This window comes from Epargyreus clarus, unplaced genomic scaffold, assembly GCF_041222505.1.
Source record: "Epargyreus clarus isolate Ecla_fem2 unplaced genomic scaffold, WU_Ecla_fem_2.2 ptg000024l, whole genome shotgun sequence".
In the NCBI taxonomy this organism is placed as follows: domain Eukaryota; kingdom Metazoa; phylum Arthropoda; class Insecta; order Lepidoptera; family Hesperiidae; genus Epargyreus; species Epargyreus clarus.
In genome coordinates this window covers 8897211-8919017 of record NW_027332231.1, presented here as the reverse complement: position 1 = coordinate 8919017, position 21807 = coordinate 8897211, and the positions used below count along the sequence as shown (strand labels likewise).

The 21807-nt window shown below is 33.9% G+C and overlaps 1 protein-coding gene and 1 long non-coding RNA gene across 2 annotated transcripts in view; both read right to left on the bottom strand.

Annotated features, from left to right (window-relative positions):
* Window positions 1-21097, bottom strand: part of LOC140752452 (follistatin-A) — a 49225-nt gene extending 28128 nt beyond the window's left edge. Inside the window, exon 1 of the mRNA XM_073086757.1 lies at window positions 20718-21097. Within this exon, the coding sequence (XP_072942858.1) occupies window positions 20718-20991 (274 nt within the window). The 5' untranslated portion in view covers window positions 20992-21097. The remainder of the gene's footprint in view (window positions 1-20717) is intronic.
* LOC140752278 (uncharacterized) lies at window positions 1267-2803 on the bottom strand. The gene is made up of 2 exons (XR_012103427.1): window positions 2658-2803; window positions 1267-1739 (listed from the first exon to the last, which is right to left on the bottom strand). It is a non-coding gene; the product is annotated as an uncharacterized LOC140752278 (long non-coding RNA).
* Window positions 21098-21807: the final 710 nt, after the last annotated feature.

Sequence of the window (21807 nt, the reverse complement as noted above, 5' to 3'; positions counted from 1 at the left end):
ATCTTATCAGGATTCACTGCACAGCATGATGCTCATGAGCTCATGTAACGGAATCATACTGAAGACATTGAAACTCACTTAGCTGCATTACAAATGATAGAAGATTAGCTATCTTATCAGAAAACAATGTCTAAAATACACATTTGTGACATAAATGTTTTATGCAGCACCCCGTTGCCAATTTTAAATTGGTTGAGATTGGTTGTTCCACACAAATCAATTGTGTTATATGATATTAAAATTTAATATATGGTGTCAAGATAAAAATCTTACAACATTGATGACAAAATTATTTTTGTATACTAGTTAATCCAATGCTCGATCTCAAATGGTAATAGATGTGCTCTTCACATTATCACATACACACTGGTGTATATACATGACAACTGTTTCATGTTAACCTGATATAGAACAGAAGGCATGTTCTCTCAAAAGAACCACCTCAGGAGGACAATGATTAAGCAAACAAGACTCCGGCTTATTGATACTGACACATATCTGTCCAATATATTTTTAGTCACATGAAGAAAGAATACTATAAGTATCCCATATATTGGATCCAGCGTCTGAAGTCCTAGCTTTGATAGTAGCATTCTGTGTTAATACCTCAACACAATCGAGCAGAGTTCATTGATTTGTTATGGATACTCTATAGTTCCTACTCAATTTCAGCTGTTTTAGAAGCAAATAACAGGTACCTATACATGGCTCAAAGTAAACAATATTACATGGGTTATATTGTAGTACCTCTTACTCACATATATACAAATTATGTATAATAAAAGTTAATCAGTTACCAGCTATATAAAGCTGTTTGATTTGATATCTTTTGGGCTAGGTATATATGAATATCCTAACATCCAGATTAGGTGTATTTCAAGATATTGCGGATTTCAGGAAATACTCGTATTATTAAGGTATAACTCTAAGGAGATTTGTATCAAGGAGTACAATCAGAACTATAATGCACCACTTAACTACTGGTACAGAGTACCTACTTAAAGTCATTGAGCTTACATAATATATATAACTCTATTATATATAGATGTAACTTGAATTGAAGTTTTTAAATTATCTATTTAATACACTGGTTTACAGTGATAAAATCAATCCAGAAGTCTGGAGTTGTCTTTGGACACAAATACCTTTATGATTTATTCTAAGGCCAGGTACTATAACAATACCTGCAATACTATAACAATACAAATGTGCTAAATAATAAATGTCCATACTTGTAAATAATTCAAAAACCTTGTTTAGTATTACTTATTTATGTGGCATATGTGACATAAATGCAAATATGTGAATGTCAAGAGTGAACTTTATGTACAAATGTGAGAATTTATACAAAATTAACATTTTGGATTTCGTTACACTTATCTTTCAGTGACTCAATAGGAATAAATACAGTAATAATTAAAGGTTTGGAAGTTCAGTCCACAAACATATGGTTAATTATTAAATATCTGCACATATTTTTCACTTTTACTGTACATAACTGATTAAAATATGAGGTTGATCATCATGAAAAAATTGACTAAAGATTGGTAGTACCTATGTAATGTTTTACAACAGAAGCCTGGTACTCCCAACATTACAAAATGCAATCAAATAATAATATATTATTTATATTGTTGCTTAAACATTTCCTTTAGCAACACCGGGTTTATATAGAAACATGCATCATACATTTATACACCAGTCATCAGGTCAACAAATAACACAGCAGCCCATTAACCCTGGAATAAAGACAAGCATAATATGAGAATTGCTATTGCACTTAAGTCTTTATAATGTCTATGTTAGTTAAACTAAAACTGAAATTGTTATCATTTCATAATGAAACTTAATAATGTCCACCATGGTAATATGTGACACATTAATGATATAAAAGTAATAACAATATTATTATATCATGCGAATGGCCAGCCATTAATATGATATCTTCTTTGGGTCTTTTATGCCTAGTGTGTATACCTAGATGCTCTTATAAAACATAAAACAAAGAAAAATCTAGCATCCCTAGAATTAATTGGAATTCCTTAGGGGTATGTGTGATGAACGTTACTATATAGGACTCTAACATTACTATATAGGACACACATGGCAGACATCTTACCTGGAACAAAGAAAACTATATTATATATATAAATAATTATTATATATAGAAGAGTTATCTAATTTCCTTTTCTTAAAGAATTAAGATGGAGAAAAATGTGGGTAATAACTTTATAATTTATCACTGGCAGAGCTGTAACTAGAACCTGTTGTGTTAGTAATCATTACAGGCTAAGTAAGCCAGAACCCCATGGAAATTATAAAATATTTGACTTATTAAAACTGAATTAATCCTGGAAATGCTCAGCACAAATACTTTTGAGTAAAGATAAGCTTTTCTGGTCTAGTCATGAATGGGGTTTGAAATAATCATATACATAAATACTGTTATGAAAACTGATATCAACTTATACATACACATAACTGATAGTTACACACATTTTTAGGAAAAGATGTTAGATCGAAAGTCAGATTGGATTTCAAAAGGAAACGCATCATAAGCTTTCCAACCAACCATATAGATATGTAACTTTACAGAGGGCATGCATAAGCATGGTACAGCAAAAAGTATAAGTAACTTTTGCAAATCCGATACATACCTACAAAAACAGGAAGTCATATAAAACTAAAATGTTTCATTGATCTAAGAATGATCATGTCCCTCTTGAACATGCACACTAATATAAAGAAACAAAGTAGGTATAACACCCAATATTATACCGGGTATACCTACAACATAAAATATAAATTTATCTCACATCTCTCTCATCATCCCAAGATCAAATCAAATACCCAATAATAATTTGTCAATAAATAATGGTATTAATTCCTAAATATTCAACATGGGATGGCTTCCTATTTTAATAATATTGGAATACATACATTGTACCTACTGGTTCATATAAGTATAGTATTATATAAAAGTACATTATTATATAATGCACATCACATATGAAACATATTTATACATATATTGCTACATAGCAAAGGAAATAGTATTATTTGTGTCAATAAAATTGACCAAGTAATTAATTCTACACATAATTATGACATACTATGGAGGGTAGAAAACATATTTTCGACCTTGTATGTATTTATTTTTTGCAAGGTGCAAAAGCTTGAATTGAATAATCATTAATACTGACTAAATTGCAATATTACTATTATTATTATTGTTGGCCAATTTTAGTAATAATATGTTTAGAGAAAAATATTGCATTATTATTGCACTGAATATTATTTCATCTAATTCAGAGGGAATCTCACTTAGTACTATGTGTTTCAGAACATTTCATCCATATTATACAGTACGAGTAAATATTCAGTTAGCAATCCTAATAATTATGTATATTTTATAATTATACCTAATTAAGAGAAAAAATTCTTATTAATATGACATTTTCATGTTGTATTTTTATATGTATTTTATATATATATTTTATTATTGAGAATAAATCTCACTAAGCACTATGGATTTCACAACATCTCATCCATATGATGCAGAACGAATAAATATTCAGCAATGTAATTAAATCCATATAATAATATATATGTATGGTAATAAATCTTTAATTTAATTACATGTTCCATTGTTGCAGTTGTCTCTAAACATCTACATTGTAATTCTCAATTATATTTCAGATCACCATGAAATAAAATTGAAAATTAGACGAGCTTACCTGTAAGCGAAGTCTGATTATAATTTTATGAATGGTGATCTGAAATATAATTACCCACCCTCCCAAAATCAAAACCCATACTGCAACAATAAGAACAAAAGACTCTCCTAGATATAGACAGCATGCATATTATCAAGGAGACTAAGTTGGAAATGATAGACTCTAAATTAAGTGAGGTAGCTGTCAATATAGTGTCACTGTCATACGCAGTGTCAGAGGTCTTAAAACTTTTTTGTTTTTAAAAGGCTAAACAATCGCGATGCCGACGAGTGGGAAGAAGGATACTACATTGTAATTCTCAATTATATTTCAGATCACCATTCATAAAATTATAATCAGACTTCGCTTACAGGTAAGCTCGTCTAATTTTCAATTATGCGCAGTTATTCCGCATAAAGTCCTCGAATTATTGGTAATTGGTAAACATGCAAATATAACTGAATAATGATTTTTGTGGCGAGCGATGCGCGGACATTGACTCTCGCTCGAAAGAGTTGTGTATCTTTAAAAATAATTATTATCGGACGCCCGCCATTCTGTCAGTTTTGGCGCCACTTTTCGCGAATGCGGATCTGCTTTATAAGGGCGGCTTTCCACTATGCGATTTATCATTAATTCTGTGCTTATCATAGATTAGTAAAGATACTTCGCCGCCTTACTACGAACTTATTATAGTAATTTCTTTTTTAAAATTCTTGACAATTAATAACATTTTAGAGAATATTTACGAAAATTTAACTAATACTGCGTATATTAATAATAAATAAATAATTATTTCAAATATTTTAGGGACATTTTAGCACAGAGACGTGGCAAAACTTTTTTACGCAACTATTTCAATTCTCAACTTCTGGGTACATTTTCTTGTTAGGAGTGAGTAATCTTTACTTATCTATGGTGCTTATAATAAATTTACAAAATCAGAATTTTTAAGTTATTACAGCTTACCGCACCATATGGAATTATTTATAAATAGATTTTATAATATAAATTACTAATCTATGATATATATATAGTTATTAATATGTTAGTATATCCCACATTTTAAAATTTTGTTATGATACACTTTCAAGTTATATGATAATGATATTTAATGGTGATTAAAATTGCGACTGAAAATTTAATTCAATCTAGTAGAATGCACGGTAATTGCGGATATAAATCAATTTGTATCTTGGGATTTATATTATGTTACATCATTCAGTGAACAGCCATCCTAAATGCCACAACGCTTACGTTAAAAATACTATTATTATTAGGCATGTAAATCTGCAAGCCGATTCATAAGAAGGCAATCTGTTTTTTGTCAACTAGAAGTATTAACGATAGTATTTGGTATGCTAATAGCAACTCACTTTGAAGCAATTGATATTCTATTTCGTCGGAACTGACACTTATAAAATATGGTGATGAAGACAGACTTTTATGCAAAAACTACGCAATCGAAATAGCTTCTTTGAAAATATTCATTGTTCGACGGAATTATTCTACGATATTATCATAAACAATTTCACAATATCTCTATTGCTGGACCAATTTCTAGTAGAAATACTCTTAGCATACTATTTGAATACTTCACTTTACATTTTCGTTGGATGTATCAACGTCGGGTAAAGTTTTCCTTAAACGTTTAGTTTAATGGCCAGATTTCGGTCAAATTTGCAATGTAAATTATTACGGCTATTGTTCGAGAGCATAACATCGGAGAACAAATTGGAAACGGACACGAAAAATAAACAAGTCGCGTAGAAGTGTGGGCAAAGACGTAAATAGACCAGTGGCAATTCATTTGTGTCACCGCGCGCGATATTTGTGGGCACATGAATGACCCAAGAATAGATGACTAAAACCGTACCGTTAATTATACAACTCTTGTTTTGATCTCCACCTTCAACAAATTATTTTATTCGTTGTGTGACTGATCACATCAAACTAATATTTTCATTCGGAAAACGAATTATTTATCGTCGGCGGCAGCGCACGCGCAGCTTGAATCAATATACCTACGTAAATACGCGCGACCGTGTTACACTCGCAGGTAAAAATAAATCGGATACGTTGAAATTTGATAAAATAAACAAGCAAGGTCATAATTAAGAGGATGTCCTTGCCATCAGAAGCGAATTTGTTATTCTTGAGCGTTGGTCACACTCGAGTGACGAAATCGAACATTAAATATTGTATAAATAAACCGTAGATTTCTTGCATCTGCAATCGACTGATGCAGGTTGCCAAAACGCATTGTGTTATTTAAATAATAATCTCTCATATTACAGAAATCAGTCACTTATCTCAGTTACAGTTTCAATGTTTTTATTTAACTTTGATAAATTGGGATGAAGCTTAAGTCAATTTTATAACACTATAAACTTTAAGAATAGATGTAATAGGTATTTTATAAAAAACTATGAATATCTTTTTTATTTTTAGTGAACTATTAACTATTTGAAGTAGGTAATAAAATGCGTTAAGCATCTTAATTAAAATTCCAAGAAATATTTCAATATTAAATAGCCGGAGTCGTTCCGGTTCCCGCGCGAAAGTCGGCTTTTTATCAGCTATAAAATTTTAATGACCATAACTAGTAACAGATCGTTAAAATTAAAAGCGTAATTTTGTCATTTGCATTATTTTAAAATCTATATTATTATAATAAATTTCAGACACAGCTGGAAGGAGACATCCTACAATATTATTAGTACACTATGAAATCAAAAATAGATAAATGTAGTAGGCATTTTATCGAATATTTGATATATTTGGTAGATAAATTAACTATTTTCGCTAAGCCTATCAGGTGCATTGCTAACCCTGAAACCAATATGGAACTCCTTATGCAGATACAAAGCCTCACCATCGCCTTCAAATCAGAGAAGCAATGAAAACATTACCTATGTAGAGTCGACGATTTAATTCTATTAATTCTTGTTTTTAATTTCTTTTATAATATATCTTTGGGAAAATATACATTTTTTCCGTTGGCATAGATACATCATTGCAATAATAAATAATAATTTAATTACTCCCTTTACATTAAAAGCTCCTTATTAAAATTTGCTAAAAAAAATAATCATTCCCTAAGAATCGAAGCTAAAGCACTAAGCTTCACAAGTATCGTAAATTCGTCCTTTTAAAAGTACAAACGTCTATGGTCAGTACAGACCACTAAACATAAGTCCGACTCGGAATGCAAGTGGATTGCCGACTCGTTAGCCGTTACTATAAAACAAAAACCGTTCACCAGACGGGCCTAATAAAACCGACCATAAACTGTTACCAAGGGACATTTATGCATTATCTGTGTCGGCTAAAAGTTAGGATCCCTAATTTAAAATTGTGATTGTCTGGTAGCCTCTAGCCGACCTAGTTTTCGGTTCTGGGACGTTGAAGGACATTTAAGCAGGTGTCTGGAGTATGTTTTACATAATACGATAACCCGCCGTCTAGCCGTTTGATTAGGTCTGTCGGAGATTGAATAATGTTTTTATTTCCACGCCAATAGAAAATTACCAAAGAACATATTTCAAGATAAGTGGAAAATAACACCTGGTCGCACGATTTGTGTTACGTTTTTTTTTCCTTTCGTTTTCGTGTTTTATTATTTAAATTATATGCTTTGATAATATTTTTTACGCGAGTTTATATATTTTGTAATAATGACTTGATTATATTACAGATATTACATTATTTATGTATTTGTATATTTCATTTTTTACAGGTTATTATAATATTGAAGAGGTTTACTATAAGATAGGTACCTGCTTCGAAGTAAATTATTTAATTCGAAATGACGGTATGGTATCAGAAATGCTTAGTAAAAAAATAATTGTAGGTATATTTTCGTGAACTGTTTTGTAATTTCTGAACGGTTTTAAAAAAAATAATAAAAAGTAAATCATATTTTATGTAAGTACAATTGGCACACACAGAAACAAGTAACAAAAACGCAGAACAAAAATATTTAACTTTTTGACGTCCACCCGTATGGGAATCGAACCTGGAAACTTCATCCCTGTACCATAGCGTTATCATAAAGTAGGTAACAAAACATGTCCATGATTAGATAATTCTATCTAAGTAATAACGAGATTGTAAATTACTGTTTAAGTGGTATACTTAGAGTAATATCAGCGACCAACAAGGCAAGATAATGACAATAATTACACATGATTGATTACTTGTAATGGCACTTATCTGGCCACTATTACGTTCCCTATACGTCTGTAAGGAATATTCTATTGCGACTATATAAATTGTTTGATTTGTTTTTAACAAATTAAAAATAATGGTCGTGTACGCCTCCTTATTCAAGAGATGTCTGAAAGTGGCTTTCAAGATTTAAGCTTCAACATTCTTCATGGTGTGTTATATGTTCATGAGTGCCATTGGAAAGGTGGTAGGACCAGTATGCTTCGAACGAGTAGGTACCACCGCCACACCTATTTGTAGCGTGAAGGAATTCTTTCCTTTCGGTAGAAGGCTGGTGATGCTGATAGACGCTATCATGCAACCATCTTAGCAAAATTGACGAAGCATGTCTGATCGGCTTCAGGTAGAAGTTCTGTTCTATAGTTGCTTTGCTTGGAGCTGGTTACTGATGTCTATGGATGGAAGGTAGCACTTATCTACTATCAGGTGGACTCTATGGACGTTTGTCTTTAAAAAAAAAAAAAAAAAAACAAGAGTTAACGAATACCTAGATCTAGAACATGAATTAGAAATCAACATTTGATTTTCACCCGGGGTCGAATCTGATAAAATCCGCATAACACCAAGGTATGTCGATCACATATATTCCTGGGCTGACCGCTTGGGCAACAGGTAGATTTAGCGATCATCTACTGGTAAACAGTATGAAGCATCTAAAAAAGTTGCTCGGTCACTATTTAGTATAGATAAATTGATATTGATTTAGAGATTTTTTGAATCGAAATATATATAACTCAAAGGTGACTGACTGACGTAGTGATCGATCACCGCACAGCCCAAACCACTGGACGAATCGGGCTGAAATTTGGCATGCATGTAGATGTTATGACGTAGGCATCCGCTAAGAAAGGATTTTGATCAATTCTACCCCTAAAGGGATAAAATAGGGGATGAAAATATCACTTCGTAACGCGAGCGAAGCCGCGGGCAAAAGCTCGTGAAGTTATAAAGTAGGTACCTATCGCTTGTCGGTCGCTTAAACTGCAATTTAGACGCCCGTGCCGCAGCAACTGCTCAATAGCTTAAGCGACAAGTAGGTAGTCTATGCAACTATCGTTCAAGTAATAGAACCCGATGGACAGCTAGTCTTAATAAAAAAATAGACATTCAAATGTAGAACAAAACATAACCAACATAATAGATCATGACGACATAACATTTATCTTCTCGACGTGGACGCTAGAAAACAAATTTCGCAATTTAAAACAAATACCAAGTTGTCACATCTTATCGGTCCATTGATATGGACCGTTGTGGAGTCAGTGACACGTTTGAATTCCTGAGGAGTTGCCAACATTTTCTTTAGATGTGGAGCATGTGATGAATCAAATGTGCACCCGATTGACAAGTTGATTTTGACGTGGAAGCAATTTTTTTGATAACTGAATTTTGGCATTTGGTGTCGTTAATCTATTTGGAATTTTGGAATTTGAAATAAGTTTTTATTACGAATCGCATTTTAGTCGCTTCTTAGCATTTAATAACTTTTACCTGTGATTTTTCCTTAATTTTTTTCTCTTATATAGGATTGGCGTCTACTTAAGCTTTAACTACTCCTGATGACCAAGTGAAAATTAATCGCTTTCATGTGCGTTCGATCGTAAGATCTGCTGTGCATGTATAATAATAGTATGTCTTACATGTATAAAAATAGTAAGAAATGACCAGTTATAATGTGCAACAATTTTCACTTTTATTATGCTTACTTCCTTTGAATTTCAATGCAATAAATCCACCTTTTACCTCCAATTTGATAGCAACAAACTCAGCTTATAGAGCGTATTCCAGCATCAATATTATGGCAGACGGGGCTCGTATATGCACTGTCTCGTTATGTACCTGTGTACTATGTACTGGATATTCACAATCCGAACAAGCACTCATTAAAATTAATGAAGCGTCCATTGTAATTAATTTCATACGCGTGACCGATACATGTACGTTACAATATGATTGCAACTCATTACCTGTGTTCATTATTAATATAATTATGTACGCTGCTGATCTTAATAAATTTCTTTTGCGCTTTTTATTTTAATGTCTTTACATTTTCAAATTAATTATCACTCGCTTTAACGCTGAAGGCTTTGTGAGGAAACCTGAATACCTGAGATATCTAAAAAAAAGTTGTCAAAGGTATGTTAAGTCTACCAATATGCACTTGGCTAGCGCGGTGGACTAAGGCCTGATCCTTCTCTTTCTGAGAGGAGACCCATGCAGTGGGACAGTAATGGATGACGATACAATTATGGGTTCGAATCTAAAGGTGGTAACATACGAGTGACAGTGACGTTATGCTTGAGCGACAGTTCATGTCGACAATTGTCGTCAACGGTTGCCCTTCAGCGCCCGACGTCAGACTATGGTTGGAACAGGCGGCTATATATAGTGGTTGGCTGTGTGGTGTGACTGACTGACATAGTGAAAATAGGAAATGAAAATATTACTTCGTAACGCGAGCGAAGCCGCGGGCAAAAGCTCGTTTTCACATAAAGTTTAAATTATCACCAATAAATATAAGCAATTAACAATGATTAATTTTACAAATAAAAAAGAAATCACTCAATTTGCAAAAACTGCAAGTAAATTAAAGGATGCGCATGCGCAAGCTCTACGCATCATTCACTTACGACGGTATTGAAGCATGGCTCGTAAAGTTTAATCAGTGACTCACCGCGAACCAAACCCGTGTTAAGGATTAGATAAGCTGACAATCTGGGCGTTGAACACATTAACAGATAATTTGTAATTATAATTGACAGACTGTCATGTACTTAACATAATTATGTAGACATTGCTTAATGCGCTACCCACGCGGCTGTGGATAAGGAATTTGTGCTTCAAAACAAGAGAGAAAAAATAGTTTTTGCTTTTAACATGATTCTATTAGCTTTTCTTGTATGTATGTAGGAAATAATTATTTTTGTATGTATGTACCATGTATTTCGGAAATTGATTTTTATTTATAATTGAAGTATCAATTTAGTAACTGTATTTAGATCGGATGAGTATGTAGGTAATTATAGAGAATCATCAAATCAAATCAAATCAATTTTTTTATTCAAAATAGGTTCTTTACAGAGCACTTTTTGAATGTCATTAAAACTACCACCACTTAACAAGGTGTTTTGTTATGGAGAAGAAGCTTATTTAATTACGTTTAATAATATAATAATAACTGTGTCTATATTTATATAGAACAATAATAACAATACACTTGATATCAAGAGTGTCGATAAAACTGGGAGTTAAAATGTAAACTTGAATAGTATTTTTATTTGTTAAATAGTTACTAATAGTTTAGTTGTTTAAACTCTGTCTCTATTGTCGGGTCTGACGTTCGAATCTCACGAAAATCGGATTTTTATTTGATTGAAAAATCCGATTTTGATTGTAACGAAGGAGCATTCTACTCTAAATGATAGTAAAAAAATATGTGTTGTTGTTGAGAATTTGACATTAAATGGAATGCACGACCGTTGCTACTTCTATTACACAAAAAACATACATTTCAGCTTAATTGATTAACCATTCAGACACATTTGTCTGAATAAATGCGCATACTTAATAAATATGACACATTTGAAACCGTTAGCCAAAACTAATCTCTATTAACATATGTAATATAAATCTCATTTAAAATTGGCAAAGTCGCAATTGATTTAACGCCGTTGAAAGTGTTTCATTTATACAATTATATTTCAACTTTTTCCGTGATGATAGTCGTGGCGCTACGGTTACCTTAATGGTCCGATGCTGGGACTGGCTGGGAGAGTTCGGGGTTCGATTCTCGGTCAGACAAATATCTACATGATTAATTTTGTTTCTGTTCCAGGTGTAGGGGTATTCGGTTGTGTGTTTTGTGGCATTCGCCATACGTCATAATATTGTAGATCTATGAATATAAGAAGCATTATCTAAACTATATTTATTTGTAGCCACTGTTTTTGAAGCAAAAAGAGGTACGAGTACGTTGCTCCCTATAATATCATTTTTACATTAAAGTCCCAACTAAAGTAATAATTTTTCAAAAAGATTGGTTGATCTGAATTTAATCCCTACGCCTTGTACGACATCTACGAGAAGAGAGCTCAACAGAACTCACAACACAAACGGACTTTAATTTTACTTATACAATTCGGACATAAATATCTTTTACTGTTATTAGTTACTTATAAATTGACCTTGCTTAGTTCATAAAATCAAATCTTTATTGCATCCGTACCTTAACGATGCACTGACCAACACGGTGCATAGTGACGTGACGTCACTATTCTAACGTCGATAAAGTTATTACCGGCGTCACTGCATCTATTTGAATTAATGATGCGTCTCGTTCTAAATTTATAAACAAGTGCCGTTGTACAATGTATCGTATTGGTTGCGAAGGAAATATGTATTGATCGATTCATATAGCTGGCGTTTTAGCTATTATATTTTGCTATATGCGTTCTTGTAAGACAACATTTGAAAATCATGATTGAAATTTATGAATACGGGAATATATCAGTTTATATGTAATTTTTTAATAATTGTTTACATTGAAACAGAGATTTTTTATATACTACTCATACCGATATGAATATCAGACATTACAATATGTTGCAATTATGCAAAGGCCATTTTTGTCGCATGGTATTCGAAAAGTATCGATAAATTTCGCCAACGGGCTTACCTTTACCGTTCAAGTAGCTACAATTGTTTCAGAGTGCACCAATGCACGCGGGAAAGGCTACGTTATCTTATCAAACGCTGGGTGCGTTAGACAGAATTCGCAGAAACATTCGTATGTGGCGAGCGAGCAGGCCACACATAAATCTCGCGAGGCGATTGAATACAGACGCGTAAGCGTGCCCGTGCGCATAATTCAAAGGGGCGATCACCAGGAATCGCCGTTTGGCATGCAGACGACCGCGTTCATTCCAAAGCAATAAACCCGTTAGCGGCGACGTAATATGCATATAGGAGAACTGAACACAAACATCGCCACATACATAAAATCTCAACAAACATACATGAGTGCAAGGCGTTCTAAATTCGCGACGCCCGCGCCCTCGCGAGAATGTGATGCCGCGGAATTCCGCATAGTTGTTTGACGGATGTTTATGATCATGCCGTACTTGTAGCGCTCTATTAGCGCATCAAGCATTAATAGATTTATTGTTAGTTTCACAGGAATGAATGATTACTGAAATTTCTGATGATATTATCGTATTAATGAGCTTCCGCTAATCTAATCACTCTAGAGCACGATTTTCATTTTTTACGCTGTAGACGTTAGAAGTTTATATATTTGTGAGGTAAGACGCAGTGTGTATTAACTCCTGTAACAATATGTGGAAGATCTGTCAAAATCGCTTATTATTATTAAACTACATCTATTGTCAACCAAGCCTAGAAAATGATCTAGCAGCAACACTATGTAAAGCACTGCAAATGACATAATATTAATTAAATTTTATTCTAGCTCTATAGTTCCATTATTTATTTACAAATATTGATATTTAAAACATATTGCCATTTTTATTTTTTATTTAAAACCTGTTATATTGAAATGAAACAAAGACAATACGTAATGTAGACGCTGAATAGTTGTGTATCTTACATTCAGTTAGAAATACATAGATGAGTTTTAATTGGAATTACACAAATCAAGTCATGATTTTTTAATTAAAAATCATAACCAAAATGCTCTTAAGTTATCAAATTAAGGACAAAATCGATATCGTGAGCGAAAGTCCGTTGGACATCACTGGCCGCAGGTGCAACCGCTGATATGTGTAATGTGGCTCCTCGAATCATCGGCGCCCGTCCACCAGACCACCACATCCAGAATTCGTATTTATTTACATATAATTTATATTTACTTTCACATCATTGTAATGTATTTGGTTTATTTATGTGACAACGCGATAAGAATGTTAAAACTAAGCTTATTCCAGCGGTAAAATTAATTGTTATAGAATTACTTGATTTTTTATGAATACAATATGAAAAGTATGTTTCTTTATGTGTCTGGCTATAAGTTTCAGTTATGGTATATTTTTTTTTATTTTTACCATTATCTGTTTCTTATTTTTGCAAAAAATGTAACATATAGCTTCTTATTTAACACGCAGGTAATAAAAATAGTAGCAACATCAAAATAAACTTCTCAAACTTTATATACTTTTTTAGCATGGCACGGGAAGTTTTAGGTTCCAATCCTGACCAAAAATCGAGAATAAAAATCTAGATTAATTGCTGGGTTGGGGTCCATTAAATTCTAGTAGAGTGTCCATTGAATTCTAGAAGTGGTGAAAGCGCTTTCAGTTCAGGTTATTCTGTTTCGAAAAAAAACATTTTAATTCCAATAAAAACGTCAAACAGACGTCCTCAGGTAACTTCTTTTATATTGATATAGGCCTGTTGAAAATTGAAGAGCCATTTTGAATTGAAAATACCCGATATGAATGCAACATGTGAGGTCGAGACGATTTCAAAAAACATTTTTGCATCCATGGAAAGTTTCGCTCGAACGTGATTTTCCTTGTATGATAGCGGCAAAAATATTAACGGATTTCCGTTCAGATGACGCACAGAAAATGCTGGTATCATCTTTTTTAAACGTAATGTATTAATAAGTATGGCGGATTTTACGTTCGTGATTCGTAATCAATAGAATTGTACAATGGTATTTTTTATACCTGCATAATTGTTATTATTAAAACAAATGGTAGTTTTTTTTTATAATATCCTACCTGAGGTCGGCCACAGATGCGCCGCTACCCCTGAGGACTAAGCTGGAACGTCACGGAAAAGTCTGTCTCCCTTACCACACCCTTCAAACCGGAACACAGCAGCGCCTAACACTCCTGTTATTGGGTAGAAATAGGTGTGGCGGTGGTGCCGACGGAGTCGAACCACAAAGGGTTCTACCACCTTCTAATTAAAGTTTTATTATTTTTTAAAGGCTTTTGCCTGAAAATGTCGAAAATGATTTAAAGATAAAAATTTAACAAACATTGTATCTTGTCCAGGAAATCTATCGCTAACAATGTAACATTTCAACCAAAATCCTTTCACGTACCTAAGCGTAAGATTCTCATAACAGGATGCGGACCGGACGGTCGGCAAATGTAATCCATTCCGTACCGTTTTCGAAAATTCAGGTTACATGCGTAATTGATACGGCCGGTGGAGCGTCTAGCCAGGATGTTGGCCAGACGAAATATGTTGCCCGGCCGCTACACACCTAGGTGCTAATTATAACTACCTTAAGCTATGAACTGCCTCACAACTTAAGTTGTCTTTTAGGGTTCCGTACCCAAAAGATGATATCGGAACGTTATTACTAAGGCTCCGCTGTCTGTCTGTCACAGGTCTATCTCTTGATTAATAATAGGCCGTTATAACAACAACTACTAAAAAGAAAAAGACTTGAAAATACATGGGCCTCGCCATACTAGTAACCGTTTGCCCTCACCACACACTTTAAACCAGAAATATGTGTGACAGTGATGCCTTATTCTCCACAAGACTACTGGCATGTGTCCATTGCTTATTGTTTAAATTCAACTATAAAGAGTATTCTATCTATCTGCCTACCTATAAGTCTTTAAAAAGTGTCTATGGTGGCATGTTGTCTAACGAAATATGTTGCTCGGTCAGTGGTTGGTACACACCTATGTAGATGCTAATTATTACTAATATCGCTAAATAGCATGCTAACTGCCTAACTAAGCTTATGAATTGAAAAATCTTCGGTTAGTCGAACATCTTTCCCATAAATAATTACAATACTATCTTCTGTATAATGTAAGTACTCTAGTCGAAGTACAAACGTATAATAGGAATGAACGTAAATGTAGAAGAAAGTTTTTTTTATAGGAGTAGCAGACGAACATGCAGTCCATCTGTGGGTAAGTGGCTACTGCCGCCCATGGACATTTGTAATCAACTCCAGATAGTATTAGATATTCCTACCTGAGGTCGGCCACAGATGCCCGTTACCCCTGAGGACTTAGCTGGAGCGCCTGGAAAAATATGTCTTCCTTACCCCTTCAAACCAGAACACAGCAGCGTTTAACACTGCTGTTATGAGGCAGAAATAGGTGTGGCAGTGGTGCCGCTGGAGTCGAACCACAAAGGGTTTTATCACCTTCGAAATTACATAAGACATATTGGTGTGGCAACTGGCAACGTGCATGTAGTGTACGTAACATGGAAAGGATGCTCGTATCTTTACGATACGTATTTTTTACCCCAGATCTAGAACACTGAAGGTAATTACTATTAATTTCACTACAGCCTCCGTGGCGAACGTTTAACACACTTTTACGGGCAAATTATTCAGAATATCGTGAACGCAATTGACACCAGAAATAGTTTAGTCTTCAGTGGTTCCACTGTGGACAGGTATGCGATAAACGATACGATGCAAAAAGATTTATTAATAAAAAAATATACATATCTTTAAAACGGTAATTCGTACTTTCTTTCTGATATGAAGCATTTATTATTTTTCGGTATGTAATCTAAACCTGCTAAGATCGATCTTTTAGATCATCTACACTAATATTATAAAGAGGAAAACTTTGTTTGTTTGGTTGTAATGAATAGGCTCAAAAACTACTGGACCGATTTTAAAAATTTTTCACCATTCGAAAGCTACATTATCCACGAGTAACATAGGCTATATTTATATGAAATATATTTGATAAATCGATTTTAGGCGGTACAATGTTTGCCGGGTCAGCTAGTCTGTTATAAAGTACAATAATTAAATGTTTCGTAAAGACATCTTGCTTTTAACTATACAATATGATATATTGGAGGAATAATATGTTAGAAAAAAGTTGCACCAGAGTAATGCATTTACAGTACTGAATATTTCGAGTATTTGAGGACGTGAGTCTGTGATTTATGTATCTGTCATTTTGAAGTTGTATGTCGTGAAAATTTTCTTACTAATAAAAACAATAGGCAGCAGTTATAATATGAAAAAATACAACCTAAAACGCCCCTTTCCGCATTGACTACGTGGAATTTTAATAAAAGTAAATGGTCAATCCAGCTTAACTCATGGCATACTGCTTACTTATCGCTTATCGCTACTGGTAGCCGGTTAGACAAGAACCCTAATCAAGCGTTCAAAGTATTGACGGCGGTGAAATAAATCTTGGCCAAGTATTTAGACAAGTTTTGCAAATTATAAAAGACCCGTTTGAAAGGAATCTAGTAATTGACGTGATTATGTACAAGTAAATAGATTACGGCCCTAATCTTAATGGTAAATGATTGGGGAGATAACCGTAGGGCCTTATAGACTGTTTAAGAACAAAGTTATAGTTATTCAAAGCTGGTTTTTAGTATACTTTTCCAGCAGATTAGGTGAAGTTCTGACAGAAAATTTAACGTGTGCTTATACCGTCACAAGAATAAGACAGGATATTTTTTTTATGTTATGTATATATTGTACATGTAACCATGGACCTTCCATGGAGAACTTAAGCAACCCCAGGGGGGTTACTACCATCTATTAAAACAATATTATTTTAATCATACTTTTACTTTTTTGCAGGAAATTTAACTTTTCAAGCAAAATTTGACTTTCAGTTGGTTTTATACAATGGATAAGCGAAAAATTAATAAGGGTTTAAGTTTGTTCAACTGTGTATGACGGAATATTTTACTGTTTTAAGGAAGAAATAAAACTTTCCTAAATTATGATGGTTTTTAAAAGATGGTGGTAGGCTCCCAGGTGTGATTACCTAGAGTCACCAGAGGTCGGCTACATATGCGTTGCTACCCCTGACGACTAAATTGGAATGCCTCTTACAAGTCTCTCCATTCCCCTTCAGACTGTTATGATCATCGCAGCTCTACATTTTTGTGATAAGACGGAAATAGATATAAGGATAATAAAAATATATGTTATGGAGTTGCTCCATAATGAAAAACGTCGCGTAGTAGGTAGGCTAAAATATTTTTGATTTTGTTAACATCAATGTTTTAGAGACGCTTATAGGACTGTACCAATGCAAGTGGCGATATCTATACTTAATAGGTATTTTCATTTAAACGGACTAAATTAACACATCAGACATATATTAATTTTCAGAACAAAAACGCATCATCATTCTTCAACTAAAGTGGTTCTTAGAAGTTCGTTTTGTCTTTATTATTTAGATTTGAAATCTAGAGAAATCAAATGAGTATTTAATCTAATTACAGTAGAAACTCGATTATCCGGACCTCGGTTACCCGGATTCATGATTATCCGAACTAGCCGCAACTATATGTATATAATCTATGAAAATATGTATGTATCTACGTAAATATATCATTTTTTGGAAAATGTATCTTTTAATAATTTCGTTGATATGTTACGCTTGTTTTTAATAAACACATAACATTATGTACTACATGTGCACAAAACCGGCTGTTCTTCATACATTATTTATTATTATCCGGATTTTCGCATTCGATTATCCGGATTTTCGATTATCCTACTGCCTAACTACAAAAATTTGTCCGCTTAATGGAGGTTCTACAGTAATGTATATTTTTTATCAGAATCATAACATTTTGCACATACTTTTTAATAGACCTGAAATTAATATAATTACCACAAATTATATTTAATATTAAATATTTAATTAAATCTATAAATCGCGTAGTGCAATGGTAATCAAATAGCTCACGTTTGAGTTTGAATCCCGGCAATAAAAAGTCTATATACGATTTTGGGCAATAAGCATAGAAACTTAACAATATGTAAATGTAAGTCTTGTAGTTATTGAGCTACACTTAAATTGTGATATGTTACAATAGTTTTTTATAAAAACCTTAATGAAGAGTAATTTAAATTCATATGGCCAAGTAGGCCTTTTACATTAAATTGTTAATCAAATTGACATGCACACGTTATTGTTAAAATTTGTGTACCTAATAATTGAAGAATACCTGTAGAAAAATGGGTCGACAGGCGTAATAAATGAAAAGTTAAATACAAAATACACATAATTAGGTATATAAGATATTCGGCAACTTAACAATTTACATGAAGACAACTACTAATGGAGAAACATGTAGAGAACTATAATTGCGTAAATCATTTTTAATAAATTATAATAAATAATATCTCAACTATATATTTTTCTTTTTCGCGTAAAATTTTTAGCTAAGAGGTCAAGGTTTGGTATCTTTGTCACTTTTCGTACTTTTTAAGGTTTAAAAGAAAATATTTACGACATACGTAACTTTTTATTGTAACAACAAAATTGTAACATTTAACATTTCGTAGTAATATATATATATATATATATATATATATATATATATATATATTTAAAATAATGATATAATTAAAACTGCGATCAATTCATTAGGAAAAGAGTAAATGGTTCACCCTTTAAAAGTTTTTAACTTTCCATGACTTTTAAAACGTTCGAGAACTTTCATATAAAAACCATTTTGTAGCGATGCAACAATAATTTAATTTAAATCATATCATAATTATAAAATTACTTAATTTATTTTGATAAATTAATTATAATAAAGTTATAGCCAATTAAGTTGCTTGAATGTAATTACTTTTAAGTGAATATTTTATTATTTTTGAATAAATCTAATTTAATATTACACGCCAGACTTTATTACAACTATGATAATTGGTTTAAAGTAATTCTTAATAGCTTTATTAAGGCAATTAAGTTTACTATATTATCTTACTGATCTACTAAGTAATTCTTATATAATTTCTTGTATGCAATAACAAAATATATATTTAAATTTAGTCAAATACATACAACATCATATAACAACAAATATATTTCAGATATTTTGTGTAAGGCGCATTTTAAATATTACTCAATTATTGTCGAGCACAAAGACAAAATACATTTTACTGATAAAGTTGCACACCGCATTATTTTGGAAAAAATTGAAAAATAAAAAAATACCGGAACATAAGGAAAATTTAAATAAAAAACATATCACGTACTTACTATGAAGGCAGTATCGTAATACACTCCTAATATGAATGATTTACAGATTACGTAATTAGCGGTGCGTATGTATTAGTTTGCAGCGGTTGTGCCGCTTCCGGCCGCCGTACGCCGGAACAATTAGAACATTTGAATGAACTCGCGCCGTACTACGAACAAACTATTTTTAAACGCGCTTTTTCTGTATAACGAAATCTTTTCAGTCGGTCACTTAATAATGCACCTGTAGAACCGATTGTGATTCTTCGCTTTGTAGAGCGACACCGAATTTTACTTTTAAAGTGCGTACTGTTTATTTATGAAGTTAGTTTTCGGAAACTGTATTTAAATAGTTGGCACACCTTAGCATTTCGGGATTGTCTGCCAAGTTTTCGAGTGACATTTCACTGAGGTAAATCTAATTAATTTGCAAATGATGTAGAGTTCCTTCAGGTTCGAATTAATTACGATAAATTGACTTACCGGTGTCATAAAATAAGTACACGTTACGCTTATCAAATTGTACTGACTTTTAACCGTTGGCTCGCCGCGCTATAGCAAAACGGGAGCCGCTTTACCGGTCAAGCGACTCCAACGAAATTATCACATCTGTTTCCGACCGATTATTACGTTTGCAATTAATTTTCTTTACAAAGTTCTTTCACACTCTCAATCGGAACGAAACTTAAAACGAACGGACACCAAAAGTTACACTCTCACTTCGAAACTTTTTTAAAAGCAGGAAAATGCAACGCGAAAAATTGTACAAAGAGGAAAAAAGTTGTAAATGTGTTTCTCTCACCTGCTGCCGGGCGTGCAAGCACGAGCGGCAGTACGAGCAGCGGCAGCAGCGGCAGCCGCATGCTCCCGCTAGCGTCGCATGCCGGCGCGTGCGGCGCTCTGCGCTCTTCGCTCGCCGCCGCGACACTGCGAGCACTGCGACCGCTGCGAGCGGGCCGCGCGGTGCGAGCGCGCCCCGAGCGCCGCCACCGCGTGTGCCGGCGCGGCACGTGCGCGCACACCCGCGCGCCACGCGTGCGACTCGTTGCACCCGCCTGTGACGCCGCGCGACGCATCCGACGCCCGTCTTACCATCGGTGTTGCCCTATCGGGGAGTCGACGCGGACTGAGACCGACCGAGAGGTACGCGAGCGCGGCCAGCCGGGCCGCGGTGCAAGTGCAGCGGCGTGGCGCTGCGTGTCGTCGACCGCGGCCTTCCGTCTCCGCGGAATGCGCTGCAGACGCTGCAGCCGCGTCTACACCGCCGCCTCCGTCTCCTCCGCTCGGTCACCACGCGACGCCATCACATCTGATCCCCATCACATTACTATCAAACCAACACCTAACTTTAACCAACAAATATTGTTTTCACCCAAAGTAATGCGTCATAAATACTCTACGAGATTTTACGCTATGAATTATATCGATTTAGTTTTTTACTTTAAAATACAAAATAAATATAGTAGGACCTTATTGCTAAACAGATTAATACACTAATATACACTATACACTAAATCAATTACATTAGGCAAGAGTTTAAATCATGACATTGGATCATTGAACTTAACGTTAGTTAAGCGTTGAAGTCTTTTCAAGGGCGCTTATTAGACGCTACAGGCAAAAAATGTGTTATCGCGTTATGTAAAAACTTTTCACTATACATCAAGATGGAGTTGGAAATAACAATAAGGTTGTATTACTCATTTTGTGACGTATTTCTGAATGATGTTGCATTTATAATTGGTACAAAAAGTTGTATAAAAGTGAGGTAAATCCTGAAATGATTTTGTCATCCGCTTCCACGCGGCTAATGATTTCGAAAATGCACAGTGGCCAGCAACCAATTATTAGCGGTAATGGTTGAAGAAGTCCGCCTTGATTACAGGTCTGGA